The sequence below is a fragment of the Lepeophtheirus salmonis genome, chromosome 4 (genome assembly GCF_016086655.4).
Source record: "Lepeophtheirus salmonis chromosome 4, UVic_Lsal_1.4, whole genome shotgun sequence".
NCBI classification, from domain to species: Eukaryota; Metazoa; Arthropoda; class Copepoda; order Siphonostomatoida; family Caligidae; genus Lepeophtheirus; species Lepeophtheirus salmonis.
This window is the reverse complement of record NC_052134.2, coordinates 15,670,381-15,683,750: the sequence shown is the minus strand read 5'-3', so window position 1 is coordinate 15,683,750 and position 13,370 is coordinate 15,670,381. Positions and strand designations below refer to the sequence as shown.

General features: G+C 31.1%; 1 protein-coding gene across 1 annotated transcript in view; it reads left to right on the top strand.

Annotated features, from left to right (window-relative positions):
* LOC121116905 (uncharacterized) overlaps positions 1 to 13,370 on the top strand; it is a 47,391-nt gene that overhangs the window by 31,308 nt on the left and 2,713 nt on the right. The window contains 3 exon segments of the mRNA XM_040711211.2: positions 10,689 to 11,043; positions 11,108 to 11,470; positions 11,550 to 13,369. Of these exon segments, the coding sequence (XP_040567145.2) occupies positions 10,689 to 11,043; positions 11,108 to 11,470; positions 11,550 to 13,369 (2,538 nt within the window).

The window sequence follows — 13,370 nt, the reverse complement described above, 5'->3', positions numbered from 1 at the left end:
AGCATTATTGTAAACTTCATGAGCGCATATACCACCTCGATTTTCCATTCTCAGAAAATATCCCACCAATTATGTGTACATCATTTGTGTAGTATATCCCCCACAGTTTAAATAAATCCTAACTACACCCTTGGTAAATTAAATAGTCTTCTTGTGCTTAAGGATTCAAATACGACCAACACTTTTTGAAAATTAGACTTTGATCTTTGTTTTTGATAGCAAAACCAAAACTTTGAGGGGTCGAGAGAGTGCCTCCTCTCCCCAGCTAGGCACAACTTACATTTTATTCTATTAAAACTGCAGAATTGTGACCACATTCTTAATTATTGTTCTTGACATTTGTTTATTTTTTTTTCTATGCACCTCTCAGACCTGGGACTATTGAGAACTTTAATAATAAAATAAATGGCCGTTTCTATTTTTATTTTTTTTAAATAGTTTTTGGTGTATATTGAAAAAGATTGTTCAAAAATTGAAATATTCCAGATAAAAATGTAATCTCAAAGCCAGTCAACCCCAAAAAGAAAACTCTTAATCAAGGATCTAACTCCTCTGGGAATTTGAAGTGACCTTGCTTTGATGTAGGTCCAGTTACAGAACAAAGTCTACGTAAAATTTCAAAAATTGGTCTTGAGTATTGGAACTTCGAGTAATCTTGTCGAATATTCTTGGCCAGAGATATATGTCTTCATATATAAAGACTAATATTTGAAAGACTAGATGTAATGTCTTGAACTAGCTGTCTTAACCACACCAATATCAAAGGAACCAAACTAAATTTTTTGAATTCATTTGAATCTTAATTAATTTCCTATTGAAGGCATGTCGCATTATCTGTTAATGCATAAGACCTAAAAACTGTTCCTTAATCTTAACAACGTTTTCGTTTGACTTTATATACCTATTTTGTTCAAATTGATTAGTTTTACCTACCTATTATTTAATGTAGAACATAGCAGGGGGTATACAAATTCATTATTATGTGAGTCTTCAATTAAACAAATTCAAGTCAATAATAATTGATACACGTCAACAAGTTTGTAGCAAGTACCATGAGGAATCCTATATTGCAAAAAACATGTCTCTAAGTTAGTGTTTTTCAAACGCTTTACCTTTCAAACGTTACCTTTATTGGATCTTGCAATCTCTCATCCAAAAATAAACATAAAAAAGTGCTAAAATCCAGTGGTAGTTAGCTAATTCTTCCCCACTACGGAGTTGTTATTGAATCATTGTAAAAGATCAACAAGAGCACATTCAAATTGATCGAATCACCGTTCAAAATACTACGTTAGTGAGGTTACTCAGTGTGATTCGTTAAATTCAAATTATCTCTTTTTAAATAGTGAACAATTTCCAATAATCGATTAGTTACAAACTGATTTTTGGCCTTTTTTGATTTATTTTTGGAGGAAAGGTCGTTATATGACTTATTTTGTAGTGCCGTAATTACAGTTCTCTTTTTGGGAGCCTAATTAGATGACTTACCATTGATATATCGATAAAGACCACTACTAAAAAAGTTATTGGGACACGGGCCCCCTTGACTCCCTGTGATGACGTTCCAGATATGTACATTTGTATAAAATCCAATTTTTTAGTATTTTGTTTAATAAAATAAATGACGAAATTCTATGAATACTTATTATTTGTGATATAGGATTTCAATGTTTGAGTAAGTCATTAAATCCTACATATTTAATATCCTATTTTTAGTAGTTAAAGCGTCACGTCCCAAAAATAAGTCATTCACGATATAAAAATTATCAAATTATTTTCAAACAAAGAATTCATTTGCACGTAGAAAAATATCTTTAATTGCACCAATAACAATATTTTAAAAGTACGAAAAAATATAATAATGCAGTATAGTAAATGTGCCATTAAAGCCAAGTATGTTATGTGTTCCGGATTTAGGTTCACAAGGACGGATCATGATGATTTTTGCCGCCCCTCCTCCTTTTTTTTAAATAGAACTGATAACTGGGGCTGAAGGAAGCATTTATTAAACTTCGATTTGAGATGGAAATGAAAATATTCACACACACCAATAAAAAAGACTGTGGCTGATTTGAGACGAATAAACATCCATTACTTTTAAAATAATCATCATGATATAAGCGCCATCTATCCATTTCTAATTGACCTTTAATATTAATAGTGACTGAACCAGAGTTTGGATCTTGTATTCACGACTCGGACTTGAGTTGCATTCAATTCTAATTATAATGTAACTTCACACTCAAACAGGGACAATTACTATAATAACTAATAAAGACAAGTGTCTGAGCAACAGGTGGACAACTGTATTAATGAAATTATTTAAAAAGGATTCTAAATTATTTTTTAAATAAATAAATTTGAAAAAGAAAAGACAAAATGTGGATTCACACATTTAGCTTTGCCCTAGGGTCGTTCACGCTAAAACTGGCACTGGAATCATGGCATGCCCCTCTGTAGTGGATATTTTCTAGATCAGCAAATTATAAATTTAAAAAAAAGGTAGATTGGAAATTTATTTTTGAACAAAAAAATACAAGATTCGAAATTCCCTTAAAAAAGAAAGTATCAACTTTTTGTAAATCTACATAACAAAGGAGTGGAGGGGGCGTTCGTGGGATTATCTACTTTAATATCATATGATACTACATCTGCCCTTCCGTCCGCAGATTAGCAAGTTTGTATTACAACTCCTTAGTATGTGGATAATAAAATAATTCGTAATAAAGGGAAAGGAGAGAATTAGCGAGTTTGTCTTATTATTCTTAGTATGTGCATAATACGGGTACATCCCATTATGTTATAATAATTTTTTTTTTTTTTTGGTGGGGGGGGGTTAGTTTTTGGTTGTTTTGTTTTTAAATCAAAAAATTCAAAAAAACAGGGAGGGTGGCTATTAACAAAAAATTTTTTTTTTTTGCTTTGCTGCATAATTTGGTCGAATGACCTTATTTAAGAAAACAAATCATTCAAAAATATATTTAACCCTATTTTCAGCTGATTTTTTTTAATCTGGAGGTTAAATATTTCTGGAAAATTGAAAGAAAAAATCCTTATTTGGGAGGGGCCCCTCTCCAGCCCAACCCCTGCGTACGCCCGAGAAGTCATAAATTATACACCTGGCCTCTTCTTTGAAATTCCAGCCACTTCACCATAGGCTCAGTTTCGTAACTAATGACTCTTGAGCAGTTGTGGAGGGGCACAATATTCACAGGAGAGGTAATGTGTATATTTTATTACCCTTTCGTTACCGATATCCAAATGTTGTTGCCCCGTTTTTTAACGGAATTTAGGATTTTGTATCCTTTTGTTAAAAGAAACATTTTCTATCTTTTCGATTAGGTTTCCCCTGAATAACGACGGCCCATCAGAATATATTCCATTGCTAGTACATCAATGTAAAATTTGATGGCCCTTGAAATGCTCAAGAGAGTCATAAACTCCCTATCAAACCGTCATTCAGTTGTAAAAATTGACAGAATTTGAAATTTATAATCGTGGGGAAGGGAAAGAGTTTGAAATTTGTAGAAGGGCGTACAATATTGTCCCAAGTGCCTCTTAAAGCCAATCCTAATTGCCGCTTGTACCCCTATAGCTCCGCCATTCACCTTTTGAAACCTTAAATTACCGACTAAAGGATCTCATTTTGTTTATTTTTCTGGTGTTTTTATCAAGATAAATTGTCCTTAGAAGTCCTTGGACTAATGTATATAATGAAGGCTATTGTTTCTTTCGAAGGTTGTTGATTAATTGTCGTTGAATAATTTTCCTGTATGTATTCATAGGGTTCTTCTTTAGAATATGCATGTATGTACGTATCACTCCCGTCATTGGTCATTAATTTAAACCAATTAGTCATTTCACAGAAAATAAATGAATACTTCTAAACATCCTAATGATTTAATAACAATTGAGCACAAATACAATACATGTAAAACAAAATAATCATTATTTTATTTTTTCACCCTCAAGGATATTCTTCTTGTATTGTTTCTTATGGAGTATTGAAACAAAAGCTACATAATGACATAGGTGGCAGTCTTCCTACGAACCATTGATTTGCAACAGGAAGGCTTGGGTTAAATTCAACTTTTTTAAATATAAAGAAACAAAACAATGACATATTAATTAGTATAGAGAGACAATTTTGAACTTCATTAATAAAAAAATTAGTGTTGGCATTGAGTCAAAAATTTGGAGTTTTAAATTTTGCCTTGAATCAAGCTTGTATTAGGACTAGGTTTTTTTTAGATAGAGGTACTATGGTGGGAACAGAGTACCTACCATAAAAAAATATATAGAGAAATAGACAGAGCAATGCGTCAGCTGAATGAAAGGAGCGAGAAACAGAAAAGATGGATAAATTATGTCGTAGAGATAAAAAACAATAAATTATGAATTGATGAAGAAGTTAAGTTCGTCATAGTTGACCAAAACATTCAAGTAGAAGTAGTAATAAATAGGAATATTAACAATATAGAGGGCGCTTCAAATACTTTTATGCTCGATCCTCACTGTATTTTATATCTGATGATATTTTTTTTTATGGAACTCTTCTGTTTTTATAATTAGATAGGATATCAAATCTTATTTTAATAGGAAATGAACATCACTTGTAGTTTTTACTATTTTTATTTTTGAGTGATACCAAAAATTTGACTAATCATTACTCGTATGTTTCGATTTTTTTATTTTTTTTATATTATTCGTGTTCAAATAAAGTCAATTTAAAAAGAAATAAAAATAGTGTATATCAGGCGAGTTCAAGTAATTTCTTGAAAATTGTAGGCTTTAGTCAGGGCCGGTTTTTGCTTGAGAGTGGTAAAGATAAATGAGCTCGCCCTTTTTGTTTTTACAAATGACATTTTTTTTTTTGTAGAATGTTCTATTTGAATTAAAACGAACTTTTTAGAAAAGGCCAAGTTTTTTGTTGTTTTTTTTTTAAACTTTTTTTAATCATTTATGTCCATATTTCATTAGTTAAAGTTTTAAAAAAATATATATTTATGTTCTATTATTAAAACGACATTTTTTGTAAGAATATAAAGGTCAATAATCCCTTTTATAGTTGTTTTGTTTTGAATGTTCTTTTAATTGGTTGACTCAAGTTCCACTGATTAAATATCTGTAAATATTAGAGTATTAGAATTACTATAACTGACCTAGGAATTGTTTTTTGAAGTCCATATACATAAAGTATATTTCCTTCTCTAGGACCGACTGAGACGCGGACCTACGCACATTGAGTTTTTTTTTTTTTTTTTTTTTATGTCTAATTTGTGTATATCCATCACAAGGCCCTAATCAAGAGCGGGCCTAGGATGACTGATCCCTAAAAAACCCTAAGCTTTAGTAAACTTGAGATTTTCTTTTTTTCAAGTTCGTGCTGTACTTGAATCCACAACTACAATAAAAAATATATTTTCAGGCTTTATAATATTGTTATAATAAAGACATTATTCCATATGTGATAATTTAACAGATTTAATCTCTCTCTTTTGATAAAGTTTCCTCTTGCCCTTCAAGTTCAAAATACATTGGTACATTTATATTGAGATTTACACTCTAAATATAAATACATAAAAATAACACTTTTACCAAGTCATTTCAACAAATTACTATTATGTGTATTTTCCTTTGCTATGCCCTTCAATTACGATAAAAATATGATATTATTACTTTTTAAAGAAAATTAAATGTACTGGAAGGAAAATAAAGAGAAAGGTTTGTGTGACTTCTACAAATGTTCCGTACTTTAAAATAAAATATTCAGAGAATTTCTGAGAGCGAACGGAACAGAGACTGAAGGTACACAAGCAATTTAGTTTTTAAATGAATATAATAATTTTAATTTATATACCACTTTGTTTGTTGTACACTGGTAGCTTCAAAAACCTAGTAATTGATTTCAAATTATCAATATGTTTAAGATAATAATTAATTTGATTATATGTTGAACAATAAAAAGTTCTAATTAAGTAATAAACATGAAATTTACCAGGCAAGAATCCATCAAACTAAGATTATTCCCAATAAATGTATCACTTCTTTTTAATGAAATCCCAAGCTGGAGCTTAATTTCATTATTTAACTCGGATGACTTGACTTGTTTAATAAATTTTGAACTAATAAACAGCAAATGAGGGTATAGTATAGTGAATGCCCTTGAATACATTCTTGTTTGAAAAAATCCTCGATTTTGTGCTGTGTGAATAGTTTGTAATATAGATTAACATAAAAAATATGGAATTTTTCAACTCACATGGGATGTGTGTTTTTGTTTTTTTTTTGCATTTGATGATTTAAATATATTTTTTCTATGTCTTATAATTAAAGCTATTACCGAAAAACAGTATTTTATAGTTTTTCAAGTCTTTTTTTACAAATAAATATAAATTTATACTAATAAAGAGCAGATGATTTATTTATTAATTTTTCCTATCCATTAAAAATCATATTCGTTTTGTTATCGATCATGTTGTTACCCTAAAACTATATAAAGTTTTGGGAATAAAAGAAAAGGTGTACGTCCCTCTTTATATAGTCTCAGTGTTACCTAACTAATGCAAATATTTTGTAGTTAGCTGTCGATGTATGTCGATGTTTCTCCTCTAATCAGTTTTTTAAACGTTGATTAATCTTGTTAATCTTTGAAGAACTCTTAAAATATTATAGGGATTGTTTCATGTTCAAGAATAGCCACTAGAGTCCCCGCCATCCAGTCAAAAACTGACAAGTTCACAAAAATTTAAATATTAGGAAAAATTATAATTATTCCGTGGATTAGTGGCAAAGTTTCTATCAGAAAAAAAAAGATACATTGGATTTTTCGACAGAAATTTGAAGTCAAACCAGATTTTGAATGGATACAGGACACCCTGGTGGGTAATCTTGTACATCAAAAAGTTTTTATCTTATAATAATTTCATAATTGAGGAGAATTGTCTTACTACCAACAGATCATTGGCCCTTTTTTATATTGGAAGATTAGGTTGCGATATACAATAAAGGTACCGATGCGTTATTCCTCTTTATTATATCCTCTGTAATTTCTTCTATACCACTTTTGTGGAATAGAGTATTATGTATTTGCTTTTTTAAACATTCCAAGTAAGAATATTTATTCAGCAAATGCATGTCAAGTCAAGGCGGAAATTATTTAATTATGACTTAGTGCATGTTTGTTCCTTCATATTGTACGAATCTAAATCGTTTCCTTCTTCCCAATGAAATAAAACATATTTCTTAGAATCAATAAGTTTTTTTTAATGAGGGAAGGAAGGAACTCAGAGTAAGGACTCATATAATAGTTAACTTCCAAACAATCAAATATATGTGCATTGTATTGCAAAATATAAACACACCACAAAAAACGTAATTGAGTATTACTTTGTAAAAATGGATAGTCCTCAAGCTAGTATTCGTTATTATCTTCACAAATAGTATCATAAGATTAGGTGTGAAACAGTCTGTTGATGCTAATTGTGGATCCCAATATAATTTGTTTGAACTGGTGAACTCCAAAATATTTTTGCTAAGATGTAGTTATCTTAACGTGACTTAATGCTGATGAAATACTCAAAGAGATTTTAATGTATATCTCAAATTTTTTCTCCTCCAAAAAAGACTATAAATTAATTAATAGATAGCAAATATCTTTTCAGCTTTTAGACTATTCATTATTTGATAGTACAGATATGTGCCCTGCTTTTGAAGATTTCATTCCAGTTCAGAAAATCAACATTCAGAGCACAAATACAGGCCCAGAGGTGCTTATTTTTAGGATACTACTCAGTGTAGGAGTTACAATCTACCTCGGGGATTACTTTGAAATGATTTTTCTGGAAAGTTTTTGTCATTATTGATTAATTAATATAATGATCATTTTCCCTTAGTCTGAAAAATTTTCCCACCTCAACGTGAAGATGGCAGCACTCTTAAATAAAAGCTAGTCACATATATCCAGCATCTTTGCACAAAATTGAGTATCAAACTGTCATTATTATTTTTTTGTCAATGTAACATTTAAATAGATTCGAACAATGGAAGACATTTAAAGTCATATGATATTTAAATTTGACGCGTCTAAGTCATCCCAAGTCAGAATAATTGAGCCCAGAACAAAAATTATCTCTTCAACAATTATTTTGCAAAGAAATACGCCAAAAACTATTTAGACGGGTAACAAAAATGGGAACATCGCTGGAAGAAGTGTGAAAAGTTACAAGGAGACTATTTTTAAAAATATTTTTAAAAAAAGTCCGAAAAAATGTCTTGTATCTTTGTTAGGTCGGAAACTTTTCAGGGGATCCTCGTAGGTTAAGTATATTAGAATGAGCTATTGATTTAGAATAACTAGGTATTTTTTTGTAAAAAATATGCAATTATAATTCTTTGAGTGACCTAAAATACTTATTTAATCCAGCTTTATTTTTAAAAATATCTACAATGGAGTGTATATGTTTGCTGAATATTATATATTAGTATATTCATAATTAATTAATGAGAAAATTATAAAAAAACATTCAAATTATTGAATAATATAAGTATTGGCATTTGTAAGAGAATATAATTATTATATAATTATCATAATTGCATATTTAACTTCCAAATAATTCATATAGTCATTAATTACTATTGGTCATGTCAAGGGTTTTATGAGAAGGTGGAAATGTGCTATACGTCTACATTTATTTATATAACAGGTATATTTCTCCAAGATTGATAAGCACAAATCAATCTTCATTGTGCCTATCAACCTTAAAATCATATGTAATATCCTTTTCGAGTTCATAATAAGCAGATGTAGTTGTTTTAAATCCATAGATAAGTTTAGATTGCTTAATGGCGCTAATATCGTATAAGTTCATGTTATTGTTCTGTCGGTCTTTATTTAAAATTAAAGACCATGGTGCAGTTCAGTACGACTTGTCCGTCCTTAAAAAAGGTATAATCGATCCTTCATGACGTCAATAAATTCTATAAATTATTTCGTAATATACTAAATTTATTATATAAATAAGTTTAAATATAATACATATATTCGTATTATACTGTAATAGCAGAGGGTTACACGGTGTTGCTCGCACTAGCGTTTAGGGTATTCGTTCAGTCATTACAATATAGCACTTATGAAATGAATTATTATGAATATAAAAAAAATGTTATCAAACATTATATGAACATACTCACAAATATACATGATTAAATTTGTCTAGATGTAAAGTCCATCTGTTATTTTAGACAAAATTAGCAAATAAAATTGCGAAAACTGTTTTGCACTTATTTTGCCCAAACAAGTAGTTAATATCATTTATTGGCGTTGTAAAGAAGAATACACAACCGCCAAAAAAATTATTGTATTATATGCAAAACCAAAAAAGTTAAGGAAAATAGTGTCGTCGAAAAAATAACCACCGATATTTGGTTCATTTGTGCAAATATTGCAAGAGTTATGTTATAAAATGTTCTATAAATTCAAAATATTATGATTTAGAGTCCAAAATTCATCGTTTTGTGACATTTTTTCTAAAAAATTGAGAATGGACGTTCGATGAAAAAATGAGAAAAAAAAATTGAAAAATTATTCAGGGAATGACAGATATTTCAGGTAAACATCTGAATTGATGTTTCAAACGGATTTCCAGAGAAATTTCCACAAAATTTATTCTTTCTACGAATCCAATATTCCATGGTTTATGAATTTTTTTTTTTTCACGCGAAAAAAACAACAACGAAAGTGCAGTTTTTACTGATTTCTTATTTTGACTATATCTATTTTGTTTTGAATAAATTTAGGACAAAGTACAGATTCGTATATTGATTCTATGATACGTCAATCACTTTTTGAGCCCCAATGGTGTTGGCACTGATAAAGTGTACACACACACAAACAATGTTAATATGTATCTCATATATTTTATTTGGCTCAATAAACCATCCACATTTTTTGAAAAATTCCAAGGACCCACGGCCTTAAACACCGATAGGCCCGGTTTTAAGACTGCACTAAACTAATATCAGTGTCATATTATTTATTCACCATTTTATAAATGAATTACATAGTATTAAAATCTACATAGTATTTTATTCGATACTATATTGCTTTGTAATATTTTATTAAAAAAGTAGTTATTATATTATTTCTATGAAGAATTAGCCAAAATATATTCATAGAAATAATAAATTGGTCAATTTGATTATTCTATAAAAGATGAGGGATCAACAAGAAATTGTATTCTTGTCCTTTTGGAGACGGAACATATGTATGGAATAACTTATTACTTTGTTCATTTATCAAAAAGAATAAATTATGAAATAGCTTTTTCTACCCTGGGTTGAAAATCTACATTATATTACCAACATTGTATTTTTGAGCCATAAACTTGAATTAAATAACATAGACATTTTTCCTAAAGCTCTAATTTGGCTTTAGATTATAAAGATTAGGGAAAGTGAATTCTCCACTATAAGTAATATAAAGATTGTCAAAGTTGTGATTAAATATGAATATTCATTGATTGATTATGAAAAGAGTAGTCCTTAGTAGATAGATATCTAACGAATTCATAAATCATATTACTAATCAAATGCTGTAATGACATTTCTTTCATGACAACCCTATTATTACATAGTATCCAATGTACTCATTTAATATCTAAATATATTTACACTATTGTATTTTATAGGTTTTGAAGATTTTGCTCTTATTTTTTCATTCATCGCACACATTCGAGAATCACAAACTCAGCACACAGAGTTCCTATTTATCCAAGAGATCTGGCTCAAATCTGACTCTCCATTGTAACTCTAACTATGAGCCCATTCTTTGTCTTTGGAAAACTTCATATGGACACGTTTACACGTTGAGTAATGGAGTTTTGGCGGAAAGAGGGCGTTTGGCTCATGTGCCTTGGAAAGGATGTGCCATGGAAATCCTTGGGGTTCAAAAACGCGATTCAGGAAAATGGGAATGTGAAGTCGGGGTTGTTATTGGAGATGACTTTGTTACATCCACAGAGAATATAGTTCTGGCCATAACCGGTTTGTATAATTAATCAAGGGATGGGGCTCATTATGTCTTAATTAATTATTTATTTATTTTTAGACAAAGAAACAAATAAACAAGTTACACAATCAACAAATACCTCTACCAATAGAAAATCATCAACTTCTGGAATTCGGGAAGTTGGAGATGATGTGATTATGCACTGCAGTGGAACCTCAGGAGTAGTGAGCCTTTGTCGATGGAAGACTCCCTATCATAGTACATACATTGTGGGACAAGGAATATATGTAGAAAGGGGACGAATTCAATGGCGTGGTAAAGACCCAGAAAAGGATTGTACGATTCGAATCAGCAGTTTAGAAATGAGAGATGCTGGTGTCTGGACTTGTGAAATAGGGTTTGGCGGAAATAACTATAACGATCTCATTATTCAAACCAAGGACTATCGAATAAATATTGAAGGTAATTCAAGTCTAGAGGTTTTTTTTGGTTTTTTTTTACTTTAGTAAATAGTTAATCAAATTCATATATTTATTTTTAGCACCACTGAAACTATCTACTCCCACGATCTTAACTGAAAAGGACCAGGCGACACTGGTTTGCCATGCAAATAAGGAATTTGATACTTGCAAATGGAAAACTCCATATGGTTCTATCTTTACTTTCAAGGACCCTCAAAGTAGTCATGAAAACGGAAGACTCTCCTTTTACAGCTTCCGTTCCTCTAAAACAGACTGTGGTATAATGATTGAAAGGGTTGAGCTAAGGGATAATGGAGATTGGGTATGTCTTGTGGAGGCGAATAATAATGGAAAAATCCATCAAAAGTCATCTGAAATATTGTCACTCAGATCAAAGTCCTCAGATAATCTTCTAGATGAAAGCATTAATAATGACTATAGCACTGACTTAGATTATGGATATTCTCCTTTGGATATTGATGCCATTGACTATGTTAACGGGGACTTTGATAAAGTTTCTTCCATTTCATCATCGTCGATATCCTCATCGCCTCCTTTCCATGTTCCATTTACTTCCTTGTTTCAAAAGAAAAATCCTGAGACCTCGACAATGACTGTTAGGACTTCCTCAAACACACCTCAAACAAGACGCTCTTTTAGACGAAAGATATCAACTACTATATCCTCTAAAACTCTAAATCCAAATAAGAGAGAACCCTCAAAACCTGAACTTCTACTACAACGAACTCCTAAAACACAACAGAATTATAGACTCTCCAACCCCAGACTGAATAACCCTTCCACAACAATCAATCAAATTGAACTTAAAAAGTTAAGCACTTCTTCACAGCCCATCTCAACAAAGGCACCATCAACATCTACGACAGATAATCCATCCTCATTCCCACATCCATTCAGGACAACGTCTGTTATAAAGTCAATCAGTAGTGTGTATACTCCGGATAAAGGGAGGATCCTAGTTTCAATTAGTTTTAAACCTACCGATAAAACAAACACAGACCCTCCAACGGTTCTTGTTAATGGAAATCCATCCCAGGAATCTGAAAATAATCAAGAAAGGGAAACTGCTAAAAGAAAAGCAATTCAAAGAGAAAGAGAGCGTCAAAGAAGATTGGATAAGGAAAAAGAAGAAATAAGACGAAGGGAAGAGGAGAGAGAAAGAGAATTAAAAAGACAAAGAGAGAAGCAAGAAGAAGATATGAGAAATAGAAAAGCAGCTGAAGACGAGTTAAGACGGATAAAAAAGGAAGAAGAAGATAAGTTAAGAAGGAAAATAGATGAGGAGGAAAGAAGAAGAAAAGCGGAAGAAGAGAGGCTGATGATACTAAAAGTAGAGGAAGAAGAAAAATTACGAATGAAAAAGGTCGAAGAAGAACGGTTAAGGAGATTGAAAGAAGAAGAAGAGAGCTTGAGGACGATCAAGGAAGAGCAAGATAGATTGAAACGAATCAAAGAAGAGGAAGCGAGGTTTAAAAGGATAGAACAAGATAGATTGAAACGAATCAAAGAAGAAGAGGAGCGGCTTAAAAGGATCAAAGAAGAGCAAGAGAGACTTAAACGAACCAAAGAAGAGGAAGACAGACAGACAAAGAAAAGTGAAGGAGGAAGAGGATCGATTGAGACGAATCAAAGAAGAAGAAGAGAGACAAAGACGGGTGAAAGAGGAAGAATACCGATTGAAACGAATCAAGGAAGAGGAGGAGAATCAAAGAAAGATAAAAGAGGAAGAGCTACTCCGGAGAAAGGATCAAGAACGTCTTCTTCGAAGAAGAAAAGAGCAAGGGCGTCAACAGCAAAGAAGAAGGAAGGAACAAGCCGAGGAGTTACGGAGACAAAAAGAACAAGAATTGGAACAAGAGATACGAAGAAAAGAACAAGAA